General features: G+C 35.6%; 1 protein-coding gene across 1 annotated transcript; it reads left to right on the plus strand.

The window, feature by feature from the left end:
* Nucleotides 1-12,143: 12,143 nt before the first annotated feature.
* On the plus strand, nt 12,144-14,656 carry LOC149555105 (nuclear transport factor 2B-like). Its single transcript, XM_089833586.1, has 2 exons — nt 12,144-12,598; nt 14,361-14,656. Exons 1-2 carry the CDS (start codon nt 12,215-12,217, stop codon nt 14,433-14,435), a joined length of 459 nt encoding a protein of 152 aa, XP_089689712.1. The 5' UTR covers nt 12,144-12,214; the 3' UTR covers nt 14,436-14,656.
* Nucleotides 14,657-17,979: the final 3,323 nt, after the last annotated feature.

Genomic DNA, 17,979 nt, shown 5'->3' on the forward strand with positions numbered 1-17,979 from the left:
ATATGTCCTTAGAGGCTGTATGACCCCTAGGGACATATTTGATTAGCTCAAATGTGTTGAAAGACATCATAATTAACCTATAACCCCTTTCAATGCATTTTATGACAACATGTGTCCCTAGGGGCCCTAGTACTGCTAAGGACCTATTTGGTGCATCGAAAGGTGTCATAGGTATAAATTTCATAACATATTTCTCTAAGGGCCCTAGGACCACTAGGGACCTATTTGGTTGGTTTGAATGTGTCAAAAGGGATCATAGGTTAACCTATGAGCCCTTTCAATGCATTTTATAACAACATTTGTCCCTTGGGCCCGTAAGACCCATAGAGACCCATTTGGTTCGTTTGAATATGTTGAAAAGGATCATAGGATAACTTATAGCCCCGTTCAATGCATTTCATGACAACATATGTCCCCAGGGGCCCTAGGACCCCTAGGGATCTATTTGGTTGTATCGAATGCACTAAAATGGAACATAGGTTAACATATAATCCCTTTTGACATATTTTATGACAACATGTGTCCCTAGGGGCTCTAAGACCCCTAGGGACCTATTTGATTCTTTTGAATGCATTTGAACTTTTGACACATTTCATGATAGAATATGTAATTGGGGGCCCTATGACCCCTAGGGACCCATTTGGTTGGTTCAAATGCATCGAAATGGATCAAAAGTTAACCTATCACCCCTTTCGATGCATTTCATGACAACATCTATCCCTATGCACAATAGGATTCCAAGGGACTTATTTGGTTGGTATGAATTCATTGAAAGAGGTCATATGATATCCTATGGGCCATAGGTTATCCTATGACCTTTTTCAATGCTTTTCTAACAACATATTTTCCTAGAGGCCCTCAGATCCCTAGGGACCTATTTAGTTTGTTCGAATGCATCAAAATATTATGACCCCATTCGATGCATTTCATGACAACATATGTCCCTATGGGCCCTAGGACCCCTAGGGACCTATTTTGTTGGTTTGAATGCATCAAAAGGGGTCATATGATAACCTATAGGTCATAGGTTAACCTTTCAACCCTTTCAATGCATTTCATGACAACATATGTCCCAAGGGGCCCTGAGACACCTAGGGACCCATTTCATTGGTTTGAGTGCATCAAAAGGGTTCATAGGTTAACCTATGACCCTTTTTATGCTTGTCATGACAAGATATGTCCCTAGGGGCCTATTTGGTTGGTTCAAATATGTTAAAAGGGGTAATAGGTTAACTTATGACCCCTTTCAATGTATTTTATGACAACATATGTCCCTCACTAAGACCCCTAGCGACCTATTTGGTTGGTTCAAATCTAACGAAAGGGTTTATATGATAACCTATCATCCCTTTCGATGCATTTCATGACAACATGTGTCCTTAAGGGCCCTATGACCCCTATTAACCTATTTTTTTTGTTTTGAATATGTCTAAATAGGCCATAAGTTAACCTATGACCCCTCTTGTGGCATTTTATGACAACATATATCACTAGGGGCCCTAAGACCCCTTGGGACCCATTCGGTTGGTTTGAATGTGTTGGAAGGGGCCATAGGTTAACCTATGACCCCCTTTAATGTATTTCATGACAAATTATGTTCCTAGGGGCCTGAGGACCCCTAAGGACCCATTTAGTTGATTCAAATGCACCAAAAGGGGTCATATAATAACCTATGGGTCATAGGTTAACATGTGACCCCTTTCAACACATTTCATGAAAACATATATCCCTAAGGGGCTAAGGACCCCTAAGGACACATTTGGTTGGTTCGAATGCATTGAAAGGGGTCATAGGTTAACCTATGACCCCTTTCATAGCATTTTATGACAACATATGTCCCTAGAGACCCTAGGACCCCTTGGGACTTATTTGGTTGGTTCGAATGCATCGAATGGGTTCATATGATAACCTATGACCCATTTTCATATATTTCATGACAACATATGTTCATAGGTGCCTTAGAACCCCTAGGGACCCATTTGGTTGCTTCAAATGTGTCAAAAGGGGTCATAGGTTAACCCATGACCCCTTTCTACATATTTCACAACATGTGTCCCTTGATGCCCTAGGACCCTTAGGGACCTATTTGGTTGTCTAGAATCCATCAAAAGTAGTCATAGGTTAACCTATGACCTTTTTCAATGCATTTCTTGACAACATATTTCCCTAGGGGCCTAGGACCCCTAGGGACCCATTTGGTTGTTTCAAAAATGTCAAAAGGTGTCATAGGTTAACCTATGACCCCTTTCAAAACATTTCATGACAACATATGTCCTAAGGGCCCTAGGACCCATAGGGACCTATTTGTTTGGTTTGAATGAATCTAAAGGGGTCATATGGTAACCTCTAAGTCATAGGTTAACTTATAACCTCTTTCGACTCATTTCATTACAACATATGTCCATAGAGCCCCCTAAGACCCCTAGGAAACCATTTGGTTTGTTTGAATGCATCAAAAGAGGTCATAGGTTAACCTATGAATCCTTTCAATGCATTTCATGACAACATATGTCCCTAGAGGTCCTAATACCCCTAGCAACCCATTTGGTTGGTTTGAATGCGTCGAAATGGGTCATACGATAACCTATGGATCATAGTTTAACCTATGACCCATTTCAACGTATTTCATGACAACATATGTCCCTAGGGGCCCTAGCAACCCTAGGTAGCCATTTCGTTGGTTCAACTACATTGAAAGTGGTCATAAATTAACCTATGACCCCTTTCGATGCATTTCATGATAATGTATGTCCCTAGGGGCCATACGACCCCTATGGACCTTTTTGGTTATTTCAAATGCATCGAAAGAAGTCATACAATAACTTATGACCCATTTCAATGCATTTCATGATAACATGTGTCCCTAGGGATACTAGGACCCCTAGGGACCTATTTGATTGTTTTGAATGCACTGAAAGTGGTCATAGGTTAACTTATAATCACTTTTGATGCATTTCATGACAACATATGTCGCTAGGTCACCTAGGACCCCTAGGGACCCATTTGGCTAGTTCAGATGCATTGCAAGAAGTCATAGAATATCCTATGGGTCATAGATTAACCTATGACCCCTTTCAATGTATTTCATGAAAACATATATCCTGAGGGGCCCTAAGACCCCTAGTGACCTATTTGGTGGGTTCAAATATGTCGAAAGGGGTTATAGGTTAACCTATGACCCCTTTTGATGCATTTCATGACAACATGTGTCCTTAGGGGCTTTAGGACACCCAGGGACCTATTCGGTCGGTTTGAATGCATTGAATAGTGTCATCAAATAACCTATGACCCTTTTTGATGTATTTTATGATAACATACATCCCTAGGTGTCTTAGGACCTCTCGAGACCCATTTGGTTGTTTCGAATATGTTGAAAAGATTCATAGGTTAACCAATGACCCATTTCAAGATATTTCAGGACAACATGTGTCCCTAGGGGCCTTAGGACCCCTAAGGACCTATTTGGTTGTTTTGAATGCATTGAAAGGCATCATAGGTTAACCTATGACCTCTTTTAATGTATTTCATTATAGCATATGTCCCTAGGGGCCCTAGGGACCCATTTGGTTGATTAGAATCTTTTCGACACATTTCATGACAACATATGTCCTACAAGCCCTAAGACACCTAGGGACCTATTTGGTTGGTTCAAATGTGTCCAAAGGGGCCATATGATAACCTTTAGGTCATACGTTAACCTATGACCTATGACCCCTTTCGGCACATTTCATGAAAACATATGTCCCTAGGGACCTATTTGGTTGGGTCAAATGTATCGAAGTGGATCATAGGTTAACCTATGACCCCTTTTAATGCATTTCATAACATAAATGTCCCCAGGGACACTAAGACACATAGGGACCCATTTGGTTGGTTCAAATATGTTGAAACGGGTTACACGATAACCTATGAGTCAGAGGTTAACCTATGACCCCTTTCGATGCATTTCATGACAACATATGTCCTTAGGGCCTTAAGACCCCTAGGGACCCATTGGTTTGGTTTAAATGTGTCAAAAATAGTCATAGGTTAGCCTATGACCCCTTTTGACATATTTTATGAAAACATATGTCCCTAGGGGCACTAGTATTCTTAGGGAGCCATTTTGTTGGTTCAAATACATTGAAAGGCCTATGACCCATTTTGACATATTTCATAACAACAAATATCCCTAAGGGACCTAGGACCCCTATGGACCTATTTGGTTGTTTTCAATATTTCAAAATAGGTCATATGATAACCTATGACCTCTTTCGATCCATTTTTTGACAACATAAGTCCCTAAGGGCCCTACGACCCCTAGGAAACTATTTGGTTGATTCAAATGCATTTAAAGTGGTCATAGCTTAACCTATGGCCCCTTTGAATGTATTTCATGACAACATATGTCCCTAGGTGGCCGAGGACCCCTAAGGACACATTCTGTTCATTTGAATGTGTTGAAAGGGGATATACAATAACCTATGAGTCATAGGTTAACCTATGATCCCTTTTGACACATTTCATGACAACGTATATCCCTAGGGGCCCTAGGACCCCTAGAGACCCATTTGGTTGGTTTGAATGCATCAAAAGGGGTCATAGGTTAACCTATGACCCATTTCGATGGATTTCATGACAACATGTGTCCCTAAGGGAACCCTAGGGACCTATTTGGTTGTTTCAAATGTGTTGAAAGGGATCATAGGTTGACCTATGACCTCTTTCAACTCATTTCATACAATATATGTCCCTAGGGGCCCTAGGACCCCTAGGGACACATTTGGTTAGTTTGAATGTGTCGAATAGGGTCATAGGTTAACCTATGACCCCTTTCAACACATTTCATGACAACATATGTCCCTAAGAGCCCTAGGACCACTAGGGACCCATTTGGTTTGTTTGAATGCATCAAAAAGGGTCATAGGTTAATCTATGACCAACTTTGATGCATTCCATGAAAATATATGTCACTAAGGGCCCTAGGACCCTTACAGACCTATTTGGTTGGTTTGAATGTGTCAAAATGGGTCATACAATGACCCCTTTCAACGCATTTCATGACAACATATGTCCCTTAGGCCCTAAGACCCCTAGAGACCCATTTGGTTGGTTCGAATATGTCGAAATGATTCATAGGTAAACCTATGACAAATTTCAATGCATTTCATGACAACATATGCATGTAGGGGCCTTAGAACCCTAGGGACCCATTTGGGTGGTTCTAATGCATCAAAAAGGGGTCAAATGATAGCTTATGGGTCTTAGGTTAACCTACTACCCCTTTGGACATATTTCATGAAAACCTATATCCCTAGGAGACATAGGACACCAAGGGACCCATTTGGTTAGTTCAAATGCATCCAAATGGGTCATAGGCTAACCTATGTCCCCTTTTGATGCCTATCATGACAACATATGTCCCTTGGAGCTTTAGGACCCCTATGGCCCCATTTGGTTGGTTCGAATATGTCGAAAGGTGTCATAGGCTAAACTTTGACTCCTTTCAACATATTTCATCACAACATGTGTCCTTAGGATCCTTAGGACCCCTTGGGACCTATCTGGTGCATCGAAAGAGGTCATAGGTATGCATTTCATGACAACATATGTCACTAAGGGCTCTAAGACCCCTAAGGAGCTATTTGGTTGGTTTGAATGTGTCGAAATGGGTCATAGGTTTTCATGACAACATATGTTGCTAAGGGCTCTAAGACCCCTAGGGACCTATTTGATTGGTTTAAATGTGTCGAAATGGGTCATAGGTTAACCTATGACCCCTTTCGATGCATTTCATGACAACATATGTCCCAAGGGTCCATAGGATGCCTAGAGACCCATTTGGTTTGTTTGAATTCATTGAAAGGGATCATAGGATAACCTATGTCCCCTTTCAACACATTTCATGACAATATATGTACCTACAGGCCCTAGGACCCCTAGGGACCCATTTCGTTGTTTCAAATGCATTGATAGGGGTCATAGGTTAACCTATGACTCCTTTCAATGTATTTCTTGACAAGTTGTGTCCCTAAGAACCTATCTAGTTGTTTTGAATGTGTCAAAAGGGGTTAGAGGTTAATCTATGACCCCTTTTGATGCATTTCAACCAACCAAACAGATCCCTGGGTGTCCTAGGACCCCTAGGTACATATGTTGTTATGAAATGTGTCAAAAGGGGTCACAAGTTAATCTATGACCCCTTTCGACACATTTCATGACAACATATGTCCCTAGGGGCACTACGATCTAAAGGGACTTAGTTGGTTGGTACGAATTCGTCGAAAGGGGTCATACGATATCTTACAGGTCATAGGTTAACCTATGACACCTTTCAATACTTTTCATGACAACATATGTCCCTAGGGATCCTAGGATCCATAGGGACCTATTTGGTTGTTTCAAATGTATAGAAAGGGGTCATAGTTTAACCTATGACCCCTTTCGATGCATCTCACGACAACATATGGGCCTACGGGCCCTAAGACCCCTAGGAACCTATTTGGTTAGTTTGAATGCATTAAAAGAGATCATACAATAATTTATAGTTCATAGGTTAACTGATAAACCCTTTCAAAGTATTTCATGACAACATATGTCCCTATGGGCCCTAGGACCCCTAGGGACCCATTTTATTGGTTCGAATGCATCAAAAGGGGTCATAGGTTAACCTATGACCCCTTTTGACACATTTCATGACAACATATCTCCCTAAGGGATCATTTGGTTGGTTCGAATGCGTCAACAGGGGTCATAGGTTATCTAATGACCTCTTTCGATGCATTTCATAACACCATATGTTCCTAGGGGCCCTACGATGCCTAGGGACCTATTTGGTTGGTTTGAATCCAACAAAAGGTGTCATATGATAACCTATGATTGCTTTCGATGCATTTCATGACAACATATGTCCCTAGTGGCCGTAGGACACCTAGGGACCTATTTGGTTGTTTTGGATGTGCTTAAATAGGCCATAGATTAATCTATTACCCCTTTCAAGGAATTTCATGACAACATATGTCCCTAGGGGCCCTAGGACTCATAGGGACCCATTTTTTTGATTCAAATGTGTCAAAAAGACACATTTCATGATAACATGTGTTTTTAGGGGCCTTAGAACCCTTAGGGACCCATTTTGGTTAGTTCAAATGCATCAAAAGGGGTCATACAATAAACTATGGGTCATAGGTTAACTTACGACCCCTTTCATCGCATTTCATGAACACATATGCCTCTAGTGGGCCTAGGACCACTAGGGATGCATTTAGTTGGTTTGAATGCATTGAAAGGGGTCATAGGTTAACCTATGACTGCTTTGAATGTATTTCAAGACAACATATGTTCCCAAGGGCCCTAGGACCCCTTAGGACCTATTTGGTTAGTTGGATAGCATCGAATGGGGTCGTATGATAACCTATGACCCCATTTGATGCATTTCATGACAATATATGTCCCTAAGTGCCCTAGGACCCATAGGGACCCATTTGGTTGTTTTGAATGCATCAAAAGGGGTCATAGGTTAATCCATGACCCATTTTGACATATTTCATGACAACACATGTCCCTAGGGGCCCTAGGACCCCTATGATCCTATTTGGTTGTTTTGAATGTGTTGAAAGTGGTCATAAGTTAACTGATGACCTATTTTGATGCATTTCATTACAACATATTTTTGTAGGGGCCCTAGGACCCTTAGGGACCCATTTGGTTCATTTGAATACATCGAAAGTTGTCATAGGTTAGGACCCCTAGGGATCCTTTTGGTTCATTGGAATACATCAAAAGTGAACCTATGACCCCTTTTGATGCATTTCATGACAACATATGTCCTAGGGGCCCTAGTACCCATAGGGACATATTTGGTTGGTTCAAATGCATCCAAAGGGGTCATACAATAACCTCTAGATCATAGGTTAACCTATGACCCCTTTCAATGCATTTCATTACAACATGTCCCTAGGGATCCAAGGACCTCTAGGGACCCATTCGGTTGGTTCGAATGTATTGAAATGCATCATAGATTAACCTATGACCCCTTTCAATGCATTTTATGACAACATATGTCCCTAGGGCCCCTAAGACCCCCAAGGACCCATTTGGTTAGTTTGAATGTGTCAAAACTGGTCATACACTAACATATGGGTCATAGGTTAACCTATGGCCCCTTTCAATGCATTTCATGACAACATATGTTCTTAGGTTTGAATGCATCAAAATGGATCATAGGTTAACCTATGACCCCTTTTGACACATTTCATGGCAACATATGTCCCTTGGGGCCCTAGAACCCCTAGATAGCCATTTCATTAGTTTAAATGCATTGAAAGGAGTCATAGGTTAACCTATGACCCCCTTTTGATGTATTTCATGACAACATATATTCCTACGGACCCTAGGACCCGTATGGACCTATTTAGTTGTTTCAAATGCATCGATAGGGGTCATATGATAACTTATGACCCCTTTTGATGCATTTCATAACATATGTCCATAGGGGCCCTAAGACCCCTAGGGACCTATTTGGTAATTTCAAATGCATTGAAAGGGATCATAGGTTAACCTATGATCCCTTCGATGCATTTCATGATAACATATGTCCCTAGGCAGCCTAGGACCCTTAGGTTCCCATTTGGTTGGTTCGAATGCATCAAAAGGGGTCATAAAATAATGTATGGGTGATAACTTAACCTATGACCCCTTTCGACATATTTTATGACAACATATATCCCTTGGGGCCCTAGGACCCCTAGGGACCCATTTGGTTGTTTACAATGTGTCAAAAGAGGTCATAGGTTAACCTGTGACCCCTTTCGATGCATTTCATGGCAACATATGTCCCTAGGGGCCCTAGGACCTCTAGGGATCCATTTGGTTGGTTTGAATGCATTGGAAGGGGTCACAAGTCAACCTATGACCTTTTCTTAATGCATTTAATGACAATATATGTCTGTAGGGGCCCTAGGAACCCTAAGGATCCATTTGGTTGTTTTAAGTGCATTGAAATGGGTCATAGGCTAACTTATGACCCCTTTTGATGCATTTCATGACAACATACCATTTGGTTGGTTCGAATGCATCGAAAGGGATCATAGGTTAACCTATGACTCCTTTCAACACATTTCATGACAATGTATGTCCTTAGGGGCCCTAGGACCCCTAAAGACCCATTTGATTGGTTTTAATGCATCGAAAAGAGTCATAGGTTATTTGGTTGATTTGAATGCATTGAAAGGAGTCATAGGTTATTTGGTTGGTTTGAATGCATCGAAAGGGGTCATATGTTAACCTATGACTACTTGTGATGTATTTTATGACAACATATGTCCCTAGTGGTGCTAGGACCCTAGGGACCCATTTGGTTAGTTTGAATGCGTCGAAAGGGGTCATAGATCAACCTATGACCCCTTTTGATGCATTTGATGATGAAATTTTTCCTTAGGACCCCTAGGGATCCATTTGATTATTTTGAATGTGTTGAAAGGGGTCATACGATAACCTATGACCCCTTTCAATGCATTTTATGACAACTTATGTCTGTAGGGGCCCTAAGACCCCTAACGACCCATTTGGTTGGTTTGAAAGCATCGAAAGGTGTCATAGGTTAACCTATGACATCTTTCATGCATTTCATGACAACATATGTCCTTAGGGGCCCTAGGGACCCATTTCATTGGTTTGAATGCGTCGAAAGGGATCTAGGTTAACCTATGACCCCTTTCGATGCATTTCATGACAATATTATATTTAATAATAATATTCATAATAATAATTATATATATTACTACATTATGTTTAATAATAATTATCATAATAATCATATATATTACTATATATAATATTACTATATATAATAATAATTTTAATAATTATAATCATAATCATATATAATAATAATATTTGATAATCATCATAATCATAGGTAATAATCATAATGCCCACACTTCCCAAATTTTGGTTTCCCTCCATTATTTGTGTGGTTTCCCTCCAAAAATTCAAAAATTCAAAATTTTGGCCTAGGCTATGAATGCTTAAGAGAATTTTGGCTGTCACTTTTCATGTACGCAATTTCATATTAGGTATCCGATCTGGTATCAGATACTCAATTTGAAAGTGGGTACTCGATTAGACTTGGTATTTACCAAACCTATTTGGTCAACTCAAAAAATGTGTTTGAGAAAGGTTTCATTGACATTCAAACTTTGAGTAGCCATTAGACAATATTATTTTCATCAAAATTCAATGAAATGAAAATGATTTTTTTATAACACTCTCAAGATTCTATCAATATAGTTGTTGTCAAATTCTGAGTTCGATAAGTATTTATTAGTAAATTTTTAATGAAGATGACTGTAAAGTGTTGATTGACATACTGATTGAAAAATAGCTATAACTTTCAAATGGTATAACATTTTTGAAATCTAAAAGTTGTCACATTCTATACTTCGTCTAGTATAAAGAAAAATAAATTAATTAATTTTGTAAATTTTTCAATTAGTTAAGGTGGTCAGACATGGAATTTTTTTTATTCTAAAAAAGTTATAGTAGAAAATTTATATTTAATTATTTATTTGGAATAAAAATACCCAAAAATATGCGTCACATCCGGGCATGAGTCTAATTTTTATATCTATAATTATATTTTTTTAAAATTATCATTTGATTTTGATTAAGGTGGTCAGACATATACCTACTCTTTATTTTTGCACTAAAATTTTTGTATTATTATATTAAAATCCAAACTTTTGACCAATCAAATATTTTTTTCTCTAGACAAAGCCTAGTGGTTTAGAAACTACATTCAATTTCTTATAGATTATTTTCTTACGACTTTTTGATCTAAAATGCATTATCACTTTAAAATTATGTGTCAAGTAGACATAACCCTGATTTGTTGGTTTTTCACTACCACTTAAGGCTATAGTTTGGTTCACCATGATCCTGCACATACCCAAAGATTCTCAATTACTTAATCAATATAGATGGTACTGCAATGAAACTTAACTAGCAAGCTAATATATCTAAGATAAACCTCTACCTATAAAATCAAAACATTCTAAACATGAATGACCAACTTACTAATAATAGTAAGCTTTCATAATTGAAACAATTCTTAAAAGAAAATAGAAATATTTTTGGATAATGCAAGATTGTCTTTACACCTAGAATGCTCATTCCTTTATTATTTAATTTGAATTATAAAGAAAAAATAGTCTAATTAACTAAATTTGGGAAATAGGTGAATCGACATCTTTCAAAACATTGCTCACAAAAGAGATGGGGAGCAAAGAAAGTTTGTAATTTTTTTAAAACGGTGTTTGTATAAAGTTTGTAATTTTTTTTAAACGGTGTTTGTATTTGTATGAGAGTAATAAGAAAGAAAAGAAAAATGAAAAATAGTTTCTATGAAATAAATTCTATAATATATTAAGAAACACTTTTTACTGACGGATTTTCCCCTTGACCCAACCATAGGCCCACAAAAAAACCATCTTAAAACTTAGAAAAACATAGAAAACCAGAATTTACCTCAAAAATAATTTATACGGGTGATAAAAGAAACACTTTGAAGAATAGTTGCAAACATAAAAATACTTCATCATCAATGAAAACAGACGTGGAATCACTTTTCCAGTGACTACCCACAATGTATTGGATTGTAAATCGAGATGTTATGTACTTTAAGACAGCATTTTTATAATCACCATCTACTCTGGTCTCTCTTTATTCATTTTTTTCTCTATGTTGATCATGTTTTCTTGTCATAAAAACTTTGGCTCAAAATAAATTTTCCAGCATGTATTCTGTCGAGGTTTTGGAGTGCTTTAAGTTGAGAATCTAGCCTTTAGCAAGCTACCTCACCTCTAGTATCGTATCCTCAAAGATGACTTGGGATAAGAGGAGAACAAGAACAATTCTTAAAAGATAAAGAAAATAATAATAATAACTATATACGGCACAAAAGGAATTCAATTCAGGGTAAAACAACCAACTTTGATCAGAAAAAGCATTATATTCTTCCAAATTGCGCATTGCATTATTTTTTGGTTCTTGAAGTGTGAAAGTAGCATGGAATCTGCGTACCTTCCACGCTTGTATAGGAAAAGAACGAAAGAAAAAGTGAAGTTCACCAACAAGAACATCTTTTGTTTCCCTTAAAACCATGGGTTTCTTCGCTCCACACCAATGCTTTCATCCATTGCTTTACTTTTGCACTTGTATTGAGATCTTTGTAAGGATGGAATTGGAAGCCACTGTTGATGAGATGACAATGCAGGGTTGCTCTAATAATAATAATAACGACTTTGTTGAGACGGTAGTAGTACCTGATGTGGATGAGGTGGGGAAGGCTTTTGTTGATCAATATTATTACATGTTTGATCATAGCAGAGGCAGCTTGCCTGCATTGTATGAGTCATATTCTACTATGAGCTTTGAAGGGGAGAAGATTGAAGGTGCCCACAAAATCTCAGTGAAGTTGGCCTCTCTTCCCTTTGATCAATGCAAGCATCATGTCTCCACCATTGATTGCCAGTCCTCTGGAGTTGCAGGGGGTATCATTGTGTTTGTAAGTGGTACTCTCCAGCTCCCTGGTGAAGAGCACCATCTTCGCTTTAGTCAGGTAACTAATTAGCATAGATCTATTAATGATATTAGATTTCTACAATCTATAATGTCGATAACTGTTGTCTCTAGATTCGATTGATTGTGAAACAATTTTTGATATCAACAAAATACAATCCATCTACTATCCTGATAATAGATCATAGAATACAATCTGATGTTGATATGAAACTTCACTACACTTTCAAATCTACAAAATGAATGTTACTAAAATAGATCTAAGTAAAAGAAAGTAATTAACATAGATCTAAGTAAAACAAAGTAACTAACATAGATTTATTAATGATATTAATTTTTCATAATCTATTATATTAATAACTCTTATTTTTAGATTGGATTCTAGAATAAGATTTTAGATCAATAAAGTAGCGATCCATCTACTATCTTGATGATGGACCATAGAGTGCAATCTGATATTGTTATGAAAATTCACTACACTATCGAACTTACAAGACCTATGTTAAAGAAGGTATGTGATAGACTAACTGCCAGTTTGAGGCACTAATACTAATGCTAATCCTCATGTAGATTGAAACAATGGAATTTCATTTCTCTTTTTGTTAGATATATTTCAATAAGCACACGACTGATTTACTCTTTGTTCCATTTTATTCACTAATAACTTCCAAAACGGAAAAAAGAAAAAGAAAAATGTTTGTTTTAGTTCCCCAACTATTGCCTGACGGTTTGTATATTGTTTCTGTGATTATCTGAAGTTTTTTGGCTATGTTAAGATATTGGCAAGTTGAACTCCCTTCATTGTTATCATTGAAGCGTTAACAATTACATAGTCAATCCAACTATTTGGTTCATTCTTTTACTTTAAAGCCATCCCGTTGGATCAGATTACCTTACCTCAAGATTTTGATCATACGAGATGCCTTACAACTCTGTTAATCATCGAGATGGTCACCGACAAGAGACCAAGCATCCAAAAGACACGCAAGATGATTAATGTGAATGCCTATCATTGCAACTTTGAAACATCAATATCTCTTAGTTCTTTAAGTATTTATTTTAATTTTATTCCTGCTTATCATCTTAAGAAAACCAATCATTTTTATTTCATCAACATCAATTTTTTATAGTGAATTTTTAATTTCCAATAAGATAACTTTTCATGTTTTAGTACTAGTAAATGTGTATATATAATAGTTAGAGAATCTATTAGATTAAAATAATAAAAGGACTTGTAGTTTAGTGATGAAACATCCTAGTATTCATAAGAGAGATTCTATTAGATTCAAATCTTGATGTTAGAATATATATTTAAAAAGTTTGTTCTTTTTAAATCATAGTCTTGGTATGTAAAAGAGAGGTCTTACATTCAAATCATAATTTGGATATAAATAAGATAAGTCTTACTTCAAATCCTTAGTTTTTAATGTTTTAAAGATCTTTTAGATTCTTACATGGTATCAAACATGACATATCACTCAAAACATAAACAAGTAGTAACTCAATGGTAAAACACTCTTAACATATGTAACAAATCCTAATAAATACATGGATATTTCATTTAATTCTCATAATACCTCTAATTGATCAAGTAGCAAATGTTCTTCACCCAAAGATAACAATTATAAGATAAAGGGGCTTATAAAGTATTAAAAGTACTATTAGCTTTATCATTTGAAGACAAGTGTTTTTAATGAAAGTTGTGACTTGATTATTTTTGGCATTTCATTAGTGTGACTTGCTATATTCTTTTATCAAATCTTGATAAAAATTTCTTCTTTGGATTTATTTTCTTTGTGCAGATGTTCCATTTGGTGCGCACACTCGAGGGAACTTTCTATATTCAGAATGATATCTTTCGACTCAACTATGGATGACTTGTCAAACTATTTAGATTAGATAATGATAATCCTAGTAGAAGTAAAGTTCATAGTCTCAAACAAAATAAATGAAGGAATTATATCTATGTCTATAATTCCATTAATTTTCTTTTATTTAAATAGTATATTAGAAATATATGTTATGATTGTCATATTTTCTTATAATCTGTTAATATTCAAACTATTAAATGTTATACAATTTTATTTTATTTTTATGAGACTGAACCTCAAAATAACAATGAATTGGATATTTTAATTGGCAAGTATATTTTTTGTTTAATAATAGTTGACCCAAATAGCCCTTAAAGAATTAAATAAATTACTTTAATTTCACACAAGAATATAGTAAAGTGTCTTCATGAAATCGTACTATCCAACTTTATAGACACTATGAAACACTCCAATTCAAAACAAACAAACAATTTCTTTCTTCATCCCCACAAGACTTTCTTGCATATAATCCAATAAAAAATAAAAAATAAATCAAATATTTAATTTGACATCTCCTATAAAAATATGCTTTCTTATTTCTTAATGTATTTGCATAATGTCTTTTCTCAAATAATAAATTGTAAATGAGTATTGTGTTGAATTGTAATAAAATATATAAAGGTTGATTCAAACCCATATATTTTCATGAATCAATATATCAAATTTTATTGATTAAAATGTATACACGTATTTTTTTTTAAGGTGGGACTCAAGATCACTCTTCAAAGTCACATGATCATAGTTCCAAAAGCTAAATAATAGAAATAACAATAAAAGTAAAGCTACTAAGTAATGAGAGAAATACCAATAGGAGGTAGAGAGAAGTCATATTTGCCTCATACATCAATAGGTCAAGAGTAACATCAAGCAACCACTGGCCATTTCTTTCATTTTCAAACATGTTTACTTAAAATTTAAGAAGAAAATCTAAGTATGTAGAGTGAATTGTAACACTATTAAAATTATTTTATTGTTATGTTGTTATGAAAAAATAAATTCAAGTTGACTTGGTGGTCAACAACTCCTTGGAGATTCATGACATGCAGGCTAAATATAGCATTTGTATCAGGCATTGATAGTTCAAGCTTTTAGTGCAATAGGAAATTATTATAATAATTGGTATCATATCCTTGGATTATTGATTCAAGTCTGCCTTCAATTGGTGTTCAAGAAATAGTCAATGTTGAGGGGAAGATTGTTGATTTTGTGGTTAGCACCTCCTTAGAGATTCATAACATTGCTTAACTACCTCCTATGGGTTGGATTAAATCTAGTATGTGTATCTGGCATTGCTAGAATGAGTTTTTGGTGCAATAGAAAATAATTCCAAAAATTTAGTCTATCAAGATTAATAGTTAAATCATAACCCTCTCATATAAAGACAAATTTAATATAGATAAATCTATATCTTTTAAAGAATCATAAATTTATTTTAAAATTGTCCACTTGAGAAAGAGGTTTTGGATGTATTGAAGGGAACATTACCAATTATTGTGAAGCACTAAACTTGTGTATTGAAATCTTTTCCATTTAATGGAATACATTGATTGATTATAACTCTTGGCATTAAAATGTAGATCTTTGTTGCTCTTCTTTTATATAATGATTTATTTTAAAATAATTTTTGGGTATGTGAGTTGAATTTTTTAATGGTTGAATATATTTATTTATTTAAAATATGTGTAGTATTTATCATAAATATATTTATTTTAAATTATTAATGATCTAAAAGATATTGAAATGCAATAAAGAACTTATAAGTTTAGCAGTTTATCATTTTATTTATTTTGATAGAAAATTAAATCTATACTTTAAATAATAAAATTTGTCAAAATAAAAATAAACTTATAATTAAACTTCTTCTCTCAAATATTAAATTCAATAGAAATGAATATAGTATTATGAATCATAATATAGAGTGATCTAGATTTAGGTGGTGTGTGGGAGAAAAAGAAATTAAATGAAAAACATTTTTTTAAAAAAATTCTTCAAGGATGATGCAGGAGCATCTTGGGTAAATATGCAATCTCGCATCAACCAATTTATTTATTTATATTTTTGTACTTGTTTGTTGTTTAAGGAGTAGTTGTTATTGCTTATGGTTTTAAGTTGTGTGCAATTGGCATTTTAGTGTGAACCTATTATTGTTGATCTTTACTCTACATTCACAAAATCCAATGTTCTTTGTGCTTGGATTTTTGTGCCTCTTCTTGATGAAGGGTGCCCCCTTTAATAACATAAATAAAGAAACAACAACAATTTGCGAGAACAAAATATGGGCTTCTTATTATCACCACAAATGCGGAATTATAGAATTCATAATTACAATATATTGATCCAAATGGGTGCATTCATTACAATAATCTGCAAGACAAACCTGCAAACTATCCTAGACAATGTTTGGGCATTTTTTAAATAGGCAATTTTATGCCGCCTGGGAAGGTTCTAGACACTCAAACTTAATACCTTGGGATGATAGATTCTAACAATACATATAGAGTCAGCCAAATATATTTTTGACATTTATTTTGAAGGTTTTGGTCAACTCAACTTCAGAAGGCCATTACTCTCAAACTGTTGCTCTGATCAACTATTATAACCCTTTTCAAAAACCTTAGCTTTTGATCTATAGGCTTGGATTTATGAAAGTGCCTATCCTTCAAGTTTTCGAGCCTCATCTAGGCACATTTTGTTGAAGTTGATGAAAGATCAACCCCATAGCTCCCAAGAAACACTTGCATGCAAACACTTGTCACAGAAAGAGAGAGCCAAAAGCTATGGAGGCAAGAATTGTGTAGATCCATAGACGAGACATTCTTGATGAGCAAAAAAGTAGATTTCTATAATAATAAAAAGAATGAATTAAATTTACAAGAGATGTCGTCCTTATAAAGGAAATCAAAACTCTAAAAAGGTCTAACCTATGTTGCATCATAATAATTAATAAAAGAAATTAATTATTAGATGCCTAAAGTTTAGCTTAAGCAACTAGAGTTAATTAGGAAATATCTAATTACCTTAACATCCCCCCTTAAGATAAAATTAGGGAGTAGATAAAAACTTAGAAACTACTATTGAAAGTAGAAACATTTCTAATGAGGTACCCAAGCACTACCAAATCTTTGAAAAGAGGAGAAATAGAGAAAACCAAATGGGAAAAACCCTACTCTAAAAAGAGATGGAAAACATGTTGAAAGAAACTAGTGAAGGACTAAATAAGCCTCCAAACTAAAGAATGTCCCAGAGGATAGGAACAAAAGATGATCATAAAGAACACCACTAAAGCATGTAGAAGCTACAAAGCTCTGTCAAAAGTAACTGTTGATATGAAGAACCTTCACTGAAATAGAACCTAACTAGGTAGAGAAGACTGTAATCTAAATCGAATCAAGAGAAACACAAAGGCAAATAATTGAACTCAAAAATACAAATGGCATGAAACACCAAAGCCTAAAGAGCTGATCAATCGAACCAAGGAAGCATGAGAAATAATAGAAGAACCCCCTCTAATGCAAACAAGGGTGAGGTGACAAGAAACTAAAAAATTGGA

The sequence above is a fragment of the Cupressus sempervirens genome, chromosome 5, assembly GCF_028749045.1.
Source record: "Cupressus sempervirens isolate cs-2001-9-10 chromosome 5, ASM2874904v1, whole genome shotgun sequence".
Taxonomy (NCBI): domain Eukaryota; kingdom Viridiplantae; phylum Streptophyta; class Pinopsida; order Cupressales; family Cupressaceae; genus Cupressus; species Cupressus sempervirens.

Excerpts from the sequence above, each read along its gene's own strand:
- LOC149555105 (XM_089833586.1), top strand. The coding sequence starts at position 12,215 with ATGGAATTGGAAGCCACTGTTGATGAGATGACAATGCAGGGTTGCTCT. Across the intron at positions 12,599-14,360 it reads ACCATCTTCGCTTTAGTCAG|ATGTTCCATTTGGTGCGCAC; the intron begins GTAACTAATTAG and ends TTCTTTGTGCAG.